The 18,521-nt window shown below is 38.1% G+C and overlaps 1 protein-coding gene across 1 annotated transcript; it reads right to left on the bottom strand.

Annotated features, from left to right (window-relative positions):
• Window positions 1–1,252: 1,252 nt before the first annotated feature.
• Window positions 1,253–18,434, bottom strand: LOC113111266 (transmembrane channel-like protein 6). Its single transcript, XM_026275872.1, has 21 exons — window positions 18,334–18,434; window positions 15,243–15,408; window positions 14,326–14,444; window positions 14,111–14,248; window positions 13,018–13,179; window positions 12,774–12,882; window positions 12,283–12,367; window positions 10,663–10,926; window positions 9,229–9,416; window positions 8,964–9,108; window positions 7,223–7,378; window positions 6,491–6,669; window positions 5,806–5,896; window positions 5,637–5,734; window positions 4,669–4,764; window positions 4,516–4,591; window positions 3,947–4,080; window positions 2,677–2,853; window positions 1,844–1,922; window positions 1,665–1,760; window positions 1,253–1,585 (listed from the first exon to the last, which is right to left on the bottom strand). Exons 1-21 carry the CDS (start codon window positions 18,395–18,397, stop codon window positions 1,568–1,570), a joined length of 2,640 nt encoding a protein of 879 aa, XP_026131657.1. The 5' UTR covers window positions 18,398–18,434; the 3' UTR covers window positions 1,253–1,567.
• Window positions 18,435–18,521: the final 87 nt, after the last annotated feature.

The following is an 18,521-nucleotide window of genomic DNA, read 5'->3' on the forward strand; positions in this document are numbered from 1 at the left end:
GCACTGCTCAGGTGTTATGAGAGACCAGGTGTCTCTGATAGTGGCCTTCAGCTCTTCTGCATTCTTGGGTCTGAAATATCACATCTTCCTCTTCTCAATACTCCATAGATTCTCTCTGGGGTTAAGGTCAGGCGAGTTTGCTGGCCAATTAAGAACAGGGATACCATTGTCCTTAAACCAGGTACTGGAAGCTTTGGCTCTGTGTGCAGGTGAGAGTCCTGTTGGAAAATGAAATCTGCTTCTCCATAAAGTTGGTCAGCAGCAGGAAGCATGAAGTGCTCTAAAACTTCCTGGTGTACGGCTGTGTTGACCTTTGACCTCAGAAAACACAGTGGACCAACACCAGCAGATGACATGGCAGCCCAAACCATCACTGACTGTGGAAACTTTACACTGGACTCAAGCAACGTGGATTGTGTGCCTCTCCTCTCTTCCTCCAGACTCTGGGACCCTGATTTCCAAAGGAAATGCTAAATGTACTTTCATCAGAGAACATAACTGCGAGACACTTCTGGTTCTGTCTGTTGTTCAAGAGTGTCTTGACACAAGGAATGTGAAGCTGAAACCCATGTCTTGCATACGTCTGTGTGTAGTGGTTCTTGAAGCACTGGCTCCAGCTGCAGTCCACTCTTTGTGAATCTCCCCCACATTTCTGAATGGGTTTTGTTTCACAATCCTCTCCAGAGTGCGGTTATCCCTATTGCTTCTACACTTTTTTTCTCCCACATCTTTTCCTTCCCTTCTCCTCTCTATTAATGAGCTTGGACACAGAGCTCTGTGAACACCAGCCTCTTTTACAATGACCTTTTGTGTCTTGTCCTCCTTGTGCAAGGTGTCAATGTTCATCTTTTGGTCAACTGTCAGGTCAGCAGTCTTCCTCATGATTGTGTATCCTACAGAACTAGACTGAGAGACCATTTAAAGGCTTTGCAGGTGTTTTGAGTTAATTAGCTGATTAGAGTGTGGCACCAGGTGTCTTCAATATTCAATCTTTTCACAATATTCTAATTTTCTGAGATACTGAATTTGGGATTTTCCTTAGTTGTCAGTTATAATCATCAAAATTAAAATAAATAAACATTTGAAATATATCAGTCTGTGTGTAATAAATGAATATAATATACAAGTTTCACTGTTTGAATGGAATTAGTGAAATCAACTTTTTGATAAGATTCTAATTATACAACTAGAAACTGTTTATATATATGTGTGTGTGTGTGTGTGTGTGTAAAATACAAAAGGTACAATTTAATAATAATAATAATAAAACATATTTATTTAAAACAGTATCCCAGTATATTAAACAGAAGGTCCAGTTTCTGAGGGCTGAGGAACAGTGAGTATGAAATATTTCACAGTAAAATTAAAAGTGTCTCAGTATCAGAGACGACATGAAAACACCATCACCAGTATAAATCCAACAGATTTAGCCAGAATCCAGTGAAGCGACGCTAGCAGAGCTAGTGTTGATCTCCTCTGGTCTCCATGTGGAGAGTGATTCTGGACTGTAGGAACAGCGTCTGGCTGCTCAGGTCGTCTCTGTGGCTCCATCAGTTCGTGAAGAGCGTCAGGAATAACTGGAATCCTGAAACAAGACGCAGATGGGATGAGTGAGGGATTCTGCAGTGAGTCAAAGATGTGTGTGAGTGTGTGTGTGTGTGTACCTCGCTGGGTCCTTTCACACGGCGTGGCGTTGCTCCTCGTTTGCCCTCATGGATGTCCTGCAGTCGTGTGATCAGGAACTTCTTATCCTCACCCTCCTGAATCAACAGGAACAGGAAGTGATGTCATGCTACTGTCAGACATATGATACAGTTACATATTCACATGATTCACATCTCACATTCTCAATCTGCTCCTGAAGCAGCTCGATGATCTTCCGCTGACCGTCCACCACCTGACTGTGGAAGTAGATCACGATCCTGCACACACACACACACACACACACACACACACACACAACATCAATCCCTCACAGAGAAGCTTCTGCATCTCAGATCGGTCTCTTTTATATGTTATATCTGTCTGTTTTATGATCTCCATCGCTTCTGGTTCAGATCACAGTTCTGTGCTTGAAAGTGATGTGCTGATAGGTTTGAATCTCCAAAAATACAGAGAGATTTTACAGTAGATTTATAAATAGATTATGGAGAATAAAAGTCAAATGAAATGTAAGCATGTAATACATTCTCTATTATAAAATTGTATAAAACAATAAAACAGTGTTTCAACATACTGAGGGATTTAACATTAAATAAGAAATACAAGTAAAATAGGAAAAAGGAAAAAAAGAAAGAAAATGGCAGTCTCCAAAGTATGGATGGATTTTACAGTAAATAAACCAAATTAGCAAAAAAATGTAACGTATGAACTTATTAATTTTGTAACATTTCCTGTAAACAGGTGTCTCCAAAAGTGTGTAGGGAATAAATATGACAAAATAAAATTAACATGAAATTGTAAAAACATGGAATGTTGTAATGAATATAAGTAATATGGAACATAAGAATGCACAAATAACTAATATTAAATATGAAAAACCTATTTCATGTAAAACTATATATATATGTGAATTACTGTAGTCTCAAATAGAGTTTTAGAGGAGATCTCGGATTATAATAATCTGTCTAGATCCTCACTGTAGGTTCACTACTGTGTTCAACTGCTGTGACTCACAGGAAGATGCCGGCAGACATGAAGAGGAAGAGCGGGTTCTCCACCAGGTAAGCGTGAGCCGTGGGCAGCCAGTGCAGGTCAGGGTTCACCGCCGCCAGCTCCTGAAACCAGCGCTTCCCCGCCTGGAACATGGTCTTCAGCCCCTGGAACGGACCGCAGCGGCTCGACGGCTTTATCCTGACACACACACACACACACACACACACACACACACAGAGAGACAGAGACACACACACAGACACACACACACACACAAAGAGAGAGAGAGAGAGAGAGAGACAGACAGACACACACGCCATGCAAAAGTTAAATAAAAAAATGAGAGCATAAAGAAATGTACTCTTATGTTTTAGTTGACCTTTAAATACTGGAACATTAATATTTATGATGATATTTTCCAAAACATCATGAAATGTTGCAATAATGTAGACAAAAACAAATAAAGAGTCTCCAAAGAATGAAAGTGTTGAACGTTAAATAAATAGATATAAAATTAATACATAGAATGCTGCAAGGTTTTTTTTTCTCATGTAAAACTGGAAATAAAAACTGTAGAAGTGTCTCCAAGTGTGTCTTTAAAGGGTAACTAAACCCTAAACCAACTTCTTTAGTTAATGATCTGTAAGAATGGGGCTTTATTAGTGCTGTTCACTGATTCGAGGAACTCTTTTGACATTAGAGTATAAAGTGTTTTAATTCTACAATATATGAGTGCTGCCCTCTTCAGGTTGAACGGTGGCTACTGCAGTTGATTTTTCCTATTGAAGTATAATAGCATCTATTTAGCATAGCATTTATATAGTTATTTAGATTATTTCATGTAGCCTATGTAGTTAATTAGCATGGTTATTAGTGTAACGTTAGTTTTGTTAGAAGCATAGTTAGTTAGTAGCATAGTATTGCATCAGTCAGGACAGTTACAAGTTACTTTCCATTTTAGCGACTCTGACATCAGCTGTCAATCAATCCGTCACTGCGGGTCTCAGGTTCAAGCCCCACCCACTTAGCCCCGCCCTCGGCTCATCCCCTCTATCTCCACTGTGCTCCTCCCACTTTTCAGCATTTTTCAAATATTGCCAGTGGGTGGAGTCAGGCTCTGACCAGGGGTTTAGTTGCACTTTAACTTGATGAAAATTTGAGAAATGTAAGAATGAATAAATTAATTAATTAATTAATAATTACTGCTGTAGCATGTATGATGAAATCCTTATATGGAGCAGTGACAGATGTGTGTGTGTGTGTGTGTGTGAGAGAGAGACTCGACACTCACGTCCACATGGTGTAGGTCACACACACGGCGGCACCCAGGAATGCTGGGAAACACAGCAGCGTGATGAAGATGGTGGTCATCTGACAGGCGCGCCACGGCTTCCCCGACGCCTGACAGTTCATCTTCAGACTGACCTGCAGCCGACAAACACAAACACAATGTCTTTCAAATCACAACACTCAACGACACTTTTAATACTTTCATTATAACACATGAGTCCTGCAGCACAGAAGCAGTCATCAGTGTCACAGATGTGTATTTATAGAAACAGACAACAATACATTGTATGAGTCTCAATTATACATTTCTCTTTGATGCCAGAAATCATTAGGATATTAAGTAAAGATTATGTTCATGAAGATATTTAGTAAACTTCCTACTGTAAATATACCCAAACTTAATTTTTGATTAGTAATATTCATTGCTAAGAGCTTCATTTGAACAACTTTAAAGATGATTTTCTCAATATTTAGATTTTTTTTGCTTTCTCAGATTTCAAAGGTTTTGTGCTTTAGGGTCACGTCAGGCTGTTAACTGCACAAAGAAAAGCAGAAGTCGAACAAACAAACCTTCTTCATGTAGAAGAGAAAGATCAGTTTAATGATCTGAACCGCGGGCAGCAGAGGAGAGAACAACACACCCAGCCTGCAGACGAGACATCACACATCACTGATGGAGAACAGAGGACACTATTCAGTGCACTTAATGTGAACCAACGCTACCAGGCCAGAGTCTGTCCATAGATGAGCTCCAGAACGTTCCTGGCGATATCAAACACGGGCTTCCTCTTCCTCTTCAGAGCCTTCTGAGAAAACACCCTGCACAAGAGAAAATATATAAATCAAATAAAAACTGTTTTTTAATAAATTTTAAAAATAAATAATTTAACAATAAAAACTTTTTCATGAATTTCAGCAACTGCCTTCATGATAATTAGATTTTTGGGAAAAGAGCAGTAAAGAATTAGATATTTTAGGTCTCTGAGATATTAAAGATTCCCTTTAAAAGTGAAATGAAAATTAAAAAAAAGAATGATTGAATAAATAGATTCTTACATTTTATTTATTGCAACATTAATATAGAATACATTAAACTTAAAACTGTATTTTTAACAAATGTAAACATTTGGATAAAATCAAAACATTTAAAAAACAATGTTGCAATAAATAAAAGATAAATTAAATGTCTTCATAAACAAGGTCTGACATGTTCATATTTCTTTTAAACAGCCCAATAGTTGTTCAAAAACAAGACAATTAAAATATATATATTTTTGTAAATTAAATTATATTTTAAAATATGACTACAATACTTTAAATGTTTAATTAAATAAAAATATAATGTTAAGATATATTTTTTTTTAAACAGCCAAATAACCTTTAAAAACAAGACTTACAACATGACAATATTGAACCTTTTCACAATATTCTAATTTTCTGAAATACTGAATTTGGGATTTTCCTTAGTTGTCAGTTATAATCATCAAAATGAAAAGAAATAAACATTTGAAATATATCAGTCTGTGTGTAATGAATGAATATAATATATAAGTTTCACTTTTTTAATGGAATTAGTGAAATCAACTTTTTTCGAATTATATGACCAGCACCTGTAAATATACACACAAGTAAAAATGAAATGAAATAAAGCTCCTGGGAACGCTACTGAAAGAACGGTGTGAGCCGCTGACCTCCACAGAAACTCTCCGAAGAAGGTGCCCAGCAGCATGAAGATGAAGTCCATCAGGAGGAAGCGGTACAGCTCCTGCCCGACGAAACTCTCCCAGCACTGAGCACAGAAACACCAGCATCAGAGATCGTGATCCAGACGCAGCGCCGCACACACACCACGAGACTCACCTCTAAACCCAGACTCTGAGGATCTGACGCCACGCGGCCCAGCCAATGATAGCACAGCACTCCCAGCACACTCACCTTCAGCAGCAGGTTCCTGAGGAGACCAAACATCTCATGCATCAGAACACAAAGGGTTAACCAGCGCAACAGACACTTACTGTTCAGATCCATATAGAAACATTTTCATGTTATAAGACCATAAGCTCTGACACTGTTCATTTGTTATATAGTAATAGCCTTTCCATCATCACACTGTCAAAACATGCTTGACTCTCAATGCAACAGATGAAGAAAAACATATATGAATGTACATATACAATTATAGATTTTACTTTTATGCCAAAAATCATTAGGATATTAAGTAAAGATCATGTTCAATGAAGATATTTAGTAAATTCTATCATCAAAACTTTTTGATTAGTAATATGCATTGCTAAGAACTTCATTTGAACAACTTTAAAGATGATTTTTTTTGCTCCCTCTGATTCCAGATTTTCTAATAGTTGTATCTCAGACAAATATTGTCCTCCGAACAAACCACACATCAATGAAGAGATGATTTATTCAGCTTTCAGAAGATGTATAAATCTCAATTTCATGTGCTCTAGAGTCACGTATGATTTTTTTTTTTAAATGACAGGGGAAAATACATTCATCAGGTCGCTGTGAAAGCGGGCGGCTGTTCTACCTGCTGATGGAGACGTAATTGAGGACACTGGGAGAGTCGTACTCCTCCATCCAGGCCACAGCGTTGAAGAATCCAGGCAGGAGAAGGTTAAAGCTGGACACAAAGACAGGAACGGCCAACAGTCTGGCCTCCTCCAGCAGCGGATCAGACGAACGGGAGCCAGCGCGCTTCAGCAGATCCTGGGGGGGGGGGGGGAGAGACAGAGAGAGAGAGCGAGCGAGAGAGGGGGGGGGCAGAGAGAGAAAGAGAGAGGTGGGGGGGAGGGAGAGAGAGGGGGGGGGGAAGAGAGTGAATGAACAAAGTAAATAAACACACTGACACATTAAACCAGAGCATGTTGTTTATAGAGCAAATTCTCCACAACAAAAATAACAGATTGTGTTACTAGAAATACAATATAATATATATAATATAATACTTGGACAGCATATGAAAAAATTATAAATTAACTCTGGACATAAAGACTACACATACAGTCAGGTCCATATATATATTTAGACATACATTTTAGATGCTGACCAAAACATATTCAAGTTGCAGTTATATAATAAATGTGTGTATATAATAGACCTGACTGTATATAGCTACATTATATTGACTTCTAAGTTCCCTCGTTCTGGCCAAACCTGAGGCAGCGTTCCTGTGTTTTTAAGTCAGCTCGCAGCAAAATACAAAATGTGAGCCTGTCTTTCCTGTCTTCTGAGTCAATGGATCAAAAAGCATCTGTCGTACCCCGTGCATGTGTTCAGAGAAGTAATACACAGCTAGCACACACGCTATCGTGCTTCCCAAACACATGATCCATGCCAGCGTGTGGATGAAGAGCCGGAAGAGCCGCTGGAGAACAGGGAACTTGAGCTCCTGATGGTTCACTTCAGCCACCAGCTCCTGCAAACAGAGAACAGCTGAAGCATGTGCTTTACACGGTGTGTGAGACGTGGAACGTGTGTGTGTGTTCATGTCATATATCAATCATGTGTGTGTGTGTGTGTGTGTGTATTCATGTCATATATCAATCATGTGTGTGTGTGTTCATGTCATATATCAATCATGTGTGTGTGTGTGTGTGTTCATGTCATATATCAATCATGTGTGTGTGTGTTCATGTCATATATCAATCATGTGTGTGTGTGTGTGTATTCATGTCATATATCAATCATGTGTGTGTGTGTGTGTGTGTGTATTCATGTCATATATCAATCATGTGTGTGTGTGTGTGTTCATGTCATATATCAATCATGTGTGTGTGTGTGTGTATTCATGTCATATATCAATCATGTGTGTGTGTGTGTGTGTGTGTGTGTATTCATGTCATATATCAATCATGTGTGTGTGTGTGTGTGTGTTCATGTCATATATCAATCATGTGTGTGTGTGTGTGTGTGTGTGTGTATTCATGTCATATATCAATCATGTGTGTGTGTGTGTGTGTGTGTATTCATGTCATATATCAATCATGTGTGTGTGTGTGTGTGTGTGTATTCATGTCATATATCAATCATGTGTGTGTGTGTGTGTGTGTGTGTGTATTCATGTCATATATCAATCATGTGTGTGTGTGTGTGTATTCATGTCATATCAATCATGTGTGTGTGTGTGTGTATTCATGTCATATCAATCATGTGTGTGTGTGTGTGTATTCATGTCATATATCAATCATGTGTGTGTGTGTGTGTATTCATGTCATATATCAATCATGTGTGTGTGTGTGTGTGTGTATTCATGTCATATATCAATCATGTGTGTGTGTGTGTATTCATGTCATATATCAATCATGTGTGTGTGTGTGTGTGTGTATTCATGTCATATATCAATCATGTGTGTGTGTGTGTGTGTGTATTCATGTCATATATCAATCATGTGTGTGCATGCTTGTCATACATGGATCATACATGTATGTGTGTGTGTGTGTGTGTGTGTGTGAGAACGCATGTCATACATAAATCACACGTGTGTGTGTGTGTGTGTGTGTGTTTGTGTGCATGTCATACATGGATCATACGTGTGTGTGTGTGTGCATGCTTGTCATACATGAATCACACGTGTGTGCTTGCATATCATACATGGATCATACATGTGTGTGTGTGTGTGTCATTCATGGATCATGTGTGTGCGTATGCACATTATAAATCAATCGTACATGTGCATGTATCATACATGTTTTTCTGCATTTCATACATGAATTATACTTTTGTGCATGCATGCCATATATCAATCATATATGTGCATGTGTGTCAAACATTGGTCATATGTATGTGTATGAGTGTTATAAATCAGTCATACGTGTGCATGTGTTCCATACTTGGATCATACGTGTGTATGTGTGTCAAATTGATTATGTGTGTGTGTATGCATGTCATATCAATCATATGTGTGCATTCATCTCATACACTGATCTTACCTGTGTGCATGTGTGTTTGACATGGATCATAAGTGTACATGCGAGTCATATGTGGATCATATGTGTTCTGACCTTCAGCTGTGTGCTGATGTTTGCCCGCTGCAGTTTCACTGAGCTTTTCTTGATGACTTTAAAGTCCCAAGAGCTGAAGACCTTTATGGTCAACAGGCCTTTAGATTTATCGATGCGGAAACTCTGACCGAACGACTTGGACATGCTGGAAAACAGGAACACAGAGGATCAGTGCAGCTCATCTAGACGGCAGACCATTACCAGGGTTAGAATAGTTCAATAAAACTTAACTTAAACATAAACAATGCTTTCAAGAGAGCCTCACCTGTAGACGAGGATGATGCAGGTGATGAAGAAGGCAGCGCCGATGGTGAAGAAGTAAACGAGAGGCATGTTATAAGACAGTCCAGAACTGCAGGACGTCCCATTCCTGGGCGCAGAGCAGCTGTGACCCGTCTGTAGCATTCTATTACTATAGTATCCGTAATACAGCAGAGAGTGTGAGAAATAACCCTGAGAGAGAGAGAAGTGTGATCGTGAAGCATATCACTTACAGCATCAAATAAAAGTCAAGGTCCACCTACAGTCTAACTGTTTCTTGAGCAGTAAATCATCATATGAGAATGATTTCTGAAGATCATGTGACACTGAAGACTGGAGGAATGATGCTGAAAATACAGCGGAGCATCACAGAAATACATTACACTTTAACAGAGTTTCACAGACAAAACGTGAATCTCACTGATCGCTTCACTTGTGTTATTCCCCTCGATTAGCAGAAAATCACTTTCTCAGACTTCCACATTAACCGTTTCCTCCTGGTGGAATGAGTCCTGAACCATCTTCAAGAAACAGCTAAAACACATCTCTTCCATCCGCATTTGACCCTCTAACTCTAGCACTCTATTCTAATTCTATTGGTTTTCATTTTTATTAAAACAAAAACACTTGAACCCCTAACATTTGCACTCTTTTCAATTTCTATTATAACTACTTATTTTATTTTTATTATAAAATTACCCTCTATCACTTGCACTCTATTCTATTTCTATTCTAACTACTTATTTTATTTATTATAGAAATGGCCCTCTAACACTTGCACTCTATTCTATTTCTATACTTACTACTTATTTTATTTTTATTTATTATAGAAATTGCCCACTATTCTATTTCTATTCTAACAACTAATTTTCTTTGTATTTATTATGGAAATGGCCCCCTAACATTTGCACTCTCTATTCTATTTCTATTCTAACTACTCATTTTCTTTTTATTATAGAAATAGTCCTCGAACACTTGCACACACTATTATATTTCTATTCTAACTACTTTTTTTATTATAGAAATGGCCCTCTAACACTTGCACTCTATTCTATTTCTATACTTACTACTTATTTTATTTTTATTTATTATGGAAATGGCCCTCTAAAACTTGCACTCTCTATTCTATTTCTATTCTAACTACTTATTTATTTTTATTTATTATAGAAATAGTCCTCTAACACTTGCACTCTATTATATTTCTATTCTAACTACTTTTCTTTTTATTTATTATAGAAATAGTCCTCTAACACTTGCACTCTCTATTCTATTTCTATTCTAACTTCTTATTTTCTTTGTATTTATTATATTAAAAAAAGCATTGCCTACTGCATTAGGCTAACTGAGACTTGTGCTCATTTGTAAGTCCCATCGGATGAAAGCGTCTGCTAAATGCCTAAATGTAAATATGTAATTGTGTGTATATTAATGCACTTACAGCACCCGTGAGCACCTCCAGGCCCCATGTGCTCCTGACAGTGACGTTCTGGTCATGATCTGGATGAGCAATGGCCTGAGGAACCACCAGCAACACACCCGTGACCAGGAACAGGAAGACGTTGAAGAAGAGGAGCGTTCTGAGGAAGACGAAATAGGAGAGGACGCCTGTCCCGAAGCGGCCGCCCACACACTTCAGAGCCGTCTGCCACAACTGCAGCGAGGACAGGAACGAGAGCCAGCCGTACCAGCCGTGCCTCAGCGCCTGACACACACATCACAAACACTGTTTCTCGTGCCTGTCTCTTTAAATGCTAATGAGCTGCTGCTGCTTTGGTTCTGATTATCATCTTTATCGCAAATTTAGATCTGTGTGGCAGCAGCAACAAAGAGAAAATAATTCATTAAATCCACTGCCTTGTTGTCTCCTCTGAGGCTGGGGTTAAAGGTTAAAAAACACTTTGTTGCTTGATAAATGTTGTCGAGAATGCAACTTCCTCAAAACATTTATCATTTTAGTTTGGTTTCAGTTGATGTACTACAATGACTAAAACTAAATAAAATGAATACATAAATACTTTTTCGTTTTTTTGAAATGCTCAATACTAACAGCTTATTTTGATCCATTTCCACTGTGACATGTTGCAGCACGCCTCAGTTTAATGCAAGTGTTCAGCTGATGCCAATAAAACAACTCTGAACCTGAACTGAATGTCAGAGAGCGTGTATTGTCTTCAGTAATAAAGTACATCTGCACATCTGACACACAGTGTAAAACCATTCAAAACAAACTCTGACATGCTCCACTACACACCTGTGAAACAACACCGCAAAACTACCCTTAATACCCTGATACACACACACACACACACACACACACACACTTGCTGTGACAGACGGTGTTTAATCTGATGAAGAGTGAGGAGAGACACACAAGATGCAAAAGGCACTGAAAAGACTGTTGACTTCTGACGATTATCTAAGGTGATTTGGGATTTTTTTCTTAATCATTAGTTTCTTATTTAATTGGTTCCACATTGCTTGCAGACTTTTACTTTAATTAAACTTTGTCATTTATTTATTTGGTGTGCCTCCAAGCTTTCTTACTCGTTTTGCTAAAACACTTTCTAAGTTTCTTATTTCCAGATTTGTATACCTATTTAAACTTTACATACGTTATGTCATTTTATATTTGGCATATCCTGCCCTATAGCACTGTGTGTTTTTATTTCTTTTGTTAATAAATAGGCTGAAGTAAGTTTGACGTTTATTTTGTTGTTGCGTTCAAGCAATTGATGCTGAACTGATGCCAATTCAAAAGTGAAAGTAAAATGTGCACAGTGATTTTAAGCTACTAAAAAGTGAAGTAAAGCGAAAAAGGGATGCACGCACCTTCACTCGCACACACACACACACACACACACACACTAAAACAATCACTGACCAATGGCTGAATCTCAAAGACAGCCGCACACTTCATGACAAATACAGGCTATCTACAGAACGAAACTACTGTTCTTAAAAAATAAAGTAGCAACTTTTATTACCATGTTGAAATAAATAATAAAGCCATTTCTTATTTCCACTTAGTTTCAGCTGAAGTACTAAAACAGAGACTCACGATGATGATGTAATACTTGAGCTGACTGCAGCAGGGAATCTGACTCTGAGACACCGAGTGTTCGGCTTTATTCAACACCAACATCCTGAAAAACACAAGATCAGGAGAAATCAGGAACTCAGCAAACACTGATGTTTCAACATGATTCTGTTTACAGACGGAAATCCAGTCGGAGCAAACAATCTAAACAAAACTAAACTCTTAAACTGCCAGCGATTCAAAGACTCATGAATCATTTTAACGATTCATTCAAATAAGAATCAACTCACAGAAGCTGAACTGCACCACTCATGTCTATTTATTGCCTTTGCATTATTTTGCAAATTAAAAATTGAATTTCTTTTGTACCTTATGATAAACCGTACATTTTGTGATGCATCAGATTCTATTCAGACCCAAAAAGGAGTTGTTTTTGTGGTATATTCAGCAGCGCTGCAGGACATGTAGATCACACACAATAGCAGGTGTGGAGTGTGTTTCACTGTAGTTACCTGAGCTCTTTCTTCTCTGAGAGACTGAGCGGCATCGCTCTCAACACACGCACGCGATCACCGGCTGACAGGTTCTGCAGATTATTGACCAAGCGCTCCCTCTTATTCTCTACAAACACACAGAGTCATCACAGAGATCAGCACGGCACAGTTTAAGATGTTCCAGGCATCACGTGTGTGTCCCTGCAGCACAGAAGCAGTCATCAGTAGCACAGCTGTATTTGTAGAAATAGCCAAAAGTCACCTTCTTCCTCAAAACCGGCTGAGTCTGTTTCCATGCCGTATCCGCGGATGCTGGGCCGTGCGGATCGAGGGAAGTGCTGGATGGAGGGTCTGCTCTGTCTGCGTCTGCGCAGCTGCATGGTGCGGTTACAGTACTGAGAGATGATCGCTCCACGACTGCGACCTGATCAAACAGAGTCAACTCAGATCATCAAGGGTTAAATAACACAAGCTGTGCAGGAAACCCGAAAACCTGTGCAAAATGATTTATATAGGTTTGTGCATTCACTGAAATTAATAGTTTTTATTTTTATATTTTCATTTAAACTGACATGTCATGGAAATCTGACTTCTCCAGGTTTTAATAATCAGGTCCCCAGTGGATCTACCAACCAAAGCAACGAGAACAAGATTAACGAGTACAGAACTTAGTTTAGTACTCACTGACTTTCTTTCTTTTAGATGTGTGCACTCAGAAATCCTTCTCTCAAAAGTTTAAACTAATATGCTTTCAAACGCATCATTTCAGAACCAAAAACAGATGTTTTTTAGCAGGTAGCAGCTGTAATGGCGCAGCTCTGTTCTGGAAAAGGGGCGGGGCACAGCAGCTCATTTGCATTTAAAGAGACAGGCGCGAAAAACAGCATGTTTCTGCTTCCACTCAAAATAGGCTTTTTTTTATGATATAATAATTGATGTGTGGGGTATTCTGAGCTGAAACTTCACTGACACATTCTGGAGACACCTGAGATTTATGTTACATATTACAAATAAAGGGGCATAATATCACTCTCCTTTAAGTTTTATCAAAAAAACTAAAATACTAAGGCTGGGCAATTAAGCAAAAAAAAATTAAATCTCAATTTTATTGATGTAAATGTAACTACAAAAATATTCAAGTAACTTTTTCTTTAATAACACTATAGTGTAAAAAAAAAAAAAAAACTATATATAGTTAATCACGTTGCATCGCTCTTTTCTCTTTACCGTTAGCATTGGAATATTTCCAAAGTGTCTAATTCTAACGTTTGGTAATATTTCTATTCAAAATCGTGATTCATCATGAAATTATGGCAAAATATTACACTTTAATTAATCGATAAAACAAAACTGACCAATGGTGCGGCTGGGCATGGAGGACAGGACTTTGAGCGTGTCAGATGACCAGCGTTCTCCAATCAGATGATCCGTCTGCTGCGGCCCGTCGCTGTCAGACCGCTGGTACACCGCAGACTCCTCACACTCCACGTCATCTGAAACACACACAGCGCTGTCAGAGTCCTGTCTGAGGTCACTTCCTGTCTAAGAATGAGCTGCGCTGTGATCTGACCTCTGCTCTCCTCCTCCAGGTCAAGCGGGGTCATCTCTATGACATCATGAAGGTCGTGAGACTGTTCCTGGATCAGCTGACTGAATGAATCATGAACCCCATCCTCATCTACTGGACTCCTGATGAATAACAACACAGAACAATCAGCGAACGCTCAACAAGGCTGCGTTTATCTGAGCAGAAATAAAGTAACACTGTGTAATATTATTCTAATGTAAACATCTGTTTTATATGTAGATTTATGTCAAAGTGTAATTTATTTCTGTGATGCTCCGCTGTATTTTCAGCATCATTCCTCCAGTCTTCAGTGTCACATGATCTTCAGAAATCAGAATAATATGATCATTTACTGATTATTATCAGAGTTTAAAACAGTTTTCTTTCTTTTTTTAATACTTGTATCAATTTACTTGAAGCGTTTATGTAGACACTTTATAAAGCTATTCATAACACACACTGTAACGCACTATATCTTTTCATAATTGTAACCAAATTTAAAAAGCATTCTAATATTTTCAAATGTGTGTTTTAATGCATTATACATTTAAAACGTGTTACAATGAATAGATAGGTGGTTATGATTACTCATAAGATCGCACAATGACTTATAGACTGCATTATCAGGCAAATTATTATTGTTTTTAAATGCATTACATGTAAAAGCTTCAAGTGTTTCTGAATTTTGTAAAAAGTCTTTAATGTCACTTTTGATCAAGTTAATGCCTACTCAATGAATAAAAGCACTAAGGAAAAACACTTACTGACCACAAACATTTAACCAGTACGGTATATTCATGTTTAATGTGCTGCTTGAAGCAACAAAAAAACATTTAGTATGTAAATGACTCACACACACACACACCCAGAACACACAGGAAGTGCAGAAGAAAGAATGGAAACAGTAAAAAGTCACTTACTCGAACTCAGGGACCTGATCAAAGTCAAAACTGACCCTCTGAGCCATGATTGGTTCTGTTCTCACGGACGCTCGCGAGGAAACTCCGGCGCGATCCTCGTCATCCTGCTGTAAAACTCCTCCGACCGAAGGAATGTCTGCGAGCGGAGCCCTTATCGTGTCCAAACCTGTCCGAGATCACAAACACACAGAACTGAAGGTGTGTCCGACTCAACTCTTTATCAGCGCTGGTAACACAGACAGAGATCCTTCATTTGATTCTGGTTTCCGGTGAAGTAGATGCATACAGACCAGACTGAATTCAATTAAAAACACATTAGCGGCACCAACTTCAATTACGATTTTAATGCAAACCATTCGATGCAAAACCACATGAAGCCTACAGCAAAACCGGCTGCTGGCCCTTTAAATGTGCACATATACACACACACACACACACACACACACACGATCTTATCAAAGAAGAGACTTTATCAAACATCATCTCATGATTTATCGATCACACTCAGGAGAACAGGCAGAGGATGATTGGAAATGCTTTATTTCGTAATAAAAGACACTTGTGTAATGATGTACACACACTAACCGATGGTGACACTGAACTTCTCGAGGAAAACGAGAAGTAGCGTGTGTGTGTGTGTGTGTGTGTGTGTGTGTGTGTGTGTGTGTGTGTGTGTGTGGAGGTGTTCTTTCCTGGCACTGACATCACTGTGGTCAGAAGACATTTCAAAAGCTTTCCATTAAAGATCTCTAACCATCCATCACACACACACACACACATCTGTTCAAACACTTCATCAACCACAAACTCCTGCGACCACGCTTGAACCCTCACATTCTGCTGAGGACTTTCTATTCTTTCTATTCTGTTTTTAAACTCGTTTCATTATTGAACTGAACTGAATGGATCTGAATAATGACACTGATCTTCTGCAGAGCTGAACAATTGTGCATGATTAACACAGTTATTGTAATGTTTGAGGCTGGTCTGTATTGCATAGAGAGCTATAGAGACACATGTGACTATAGCGAGAGTCCTGCAGAACACTTCATTTCCCAGAATGCCGTTGTCTGCTGAATTTCCCTGGATTGTGCAGCATTAAACATCTCAGTTTCATCTTTAGGGTGTCTTTCAGCTCGTGATAGTTCACCAAATCACACGTTTCACAGATGTAGACAAGTTCTCTTGACCTTCGAGGAAACGGACTATAAATAAACGAATGACAGCCTCGTCATCGTCAGATGTATTAATTACATAAGACTGCTACTCACTCACATCACCTCCTTTCACTGACTCGTGTGATGCGTTTTTACTACAAGTAAACATTACATTATTTACAGGGCAAAATATATTTTTCAAAGTTGGAAATGAAACAAAGATTAGTTAGTACTATTACAAAAACAGCCAGTTGTTTTATTTTTACTATTATTTATATATCATCATATTTTTATCAATATTTTTAATTAATTAATTATATTTTTTATTTGAATTTAATTTTAAGTCACTTTGTTTAATATCATTGTCATTTAAGGTATCTTTTATAGGTTGAATTTATTTTTATTTTTTATTTATTTGCGGTTTGTAATATTCATATTTGTTTTGAGCTTTATTTCAAGTAACAAAAATGTTTTTTGTTTTTATCTTAGGTTTTAGTTAACAATAACTAAAACGCTATAAAAAAATCTATTTTAATTGTTAAATTAAAATTAAGTCATCAAAAAGGTATGTCTAATTACTTAAGATAACTTTTTTTTTTTTTTTTTAATTTTTAAAGTCACTTAAATGCATGAATGTCAATGTAAGACAGCTGAACTGTGTGTGTATCTGACGTGAAAGTGTGCGAGTGCTGTGAAGGGATACGAGCCTCTAGGGGACTTAAAATGCAAGTCGAAACGTGTCCAAAGGAGGGGAATTAAATAAGATTTAATAAAATAAACTCAGATTACATTAACACTCCTCTACGGTCACGACTGAGAGTTTAGTCCAGTTCTGGAGCACACACCGAAAGAGCAGAGAGCAAAATCTCCCAAAATACCCTGAGAAACAATTCACCTTCATAGACAATGCACACAGCGCATGACAATGAGATAATATCAGCCAGAATTCATTCAGAATTAAACAATCGCACCCTCTCACATTTCAGATGATTTGCATTCTGATGTCATTGCCCTAAACATCCGATTCTCATTCAGATTCAGATGAACTGCTGTTTCTGTGCATCACACATTCCTCTGTGATAACCCCAAACACTCCTGACACGGACGGAGTCTGGTACACAACCACCGGCTTTTGGGACACAGCCAATGAAGAAATCAGTTTGCACTAAAGCCAAGAAAAAAAAAAAGTGAAAAAGTACCATGGTTTTATCACGTTTTGGTCATTTAGGATGCATTTGGATGCTTTTATTGGAAAAGTACACTGAAAATATTACTTTGAACAAATCCTAGTGAGCTCCCTACATAGGGAATATCTAGAAATGCAAAAGAGAAGCAAAAAAAGTCCATGTTTTTGTTTGTTTTGGTCAAATCTGCAACAAACTGAACTATAACTATAACCAAACCTCAGGGTTGTTTCACATCTAGTGAGCACCCTAACTAGGCATCAGAACTCCTCTGTAGTAACCCAATCAGTTTGGTTTAAGACGGTGACAAAATAGAAGCGAAAAATACAATGTTTTGGACAAGTACCATTGAAATAAGTTTTTTTTTTTAATAAAGGTACAATGACAACACCGTGGTATTGTGAAGTATCTCGGCGTGAACGTTACAATGTTACACGGTTGTGTTGATCATTCAGTATAACGTTACATTTACAATCGGATTCAATCACTGTTTCAGATTTGTTCTCCAGGTTTCACATGTCTAGTGTTTGATTATTCAGTACCCTGTAAACACTAAACGTGTGACAAACGTGTTTTTGACGCTAAACTGAGGAGATTTAATAGTTTTTACACCTGCCGAAGTCCAAACGGAGTTGTTCAAACGCGCCTGGTTGATTCGCTCATATAATCTTTATCACGACAGTTTCTCCTCAAAACTCTATTAAATCGATGTTTGTCATAAATAAATCAAGTATGTAATCTGTAACTCACCGCTGAACTCTGTGGATCGCTCTCCGACAAACTTCTGTTCTGACTGAATAACCGGACAAGACATTTGAATCAGTCCGCGAATCGGTTCGTTCGGTCCAAGGATTCAGTTCTTCCACAGCGCTGTTCGCGACTTGGTTCAAATGAATCAACAGATTCAAATCATTTGGAACGTTATCTAGGACTGAGTC

This window comes from Carassius auratus, chromosome 11 (assembly GCF_003368295.1).
Source record: "Carassius auratus strain Wakin chromosome 11, ASM336829v1, whole genome shotgun sequence".
NCBI classification, from domain to species: domain Eukaryota; kingdom Metazoa; phylum Chordata; class Actinopteri; order Cypriniformes; family Cyprinidae; genus Carassius; species Carassius auratus.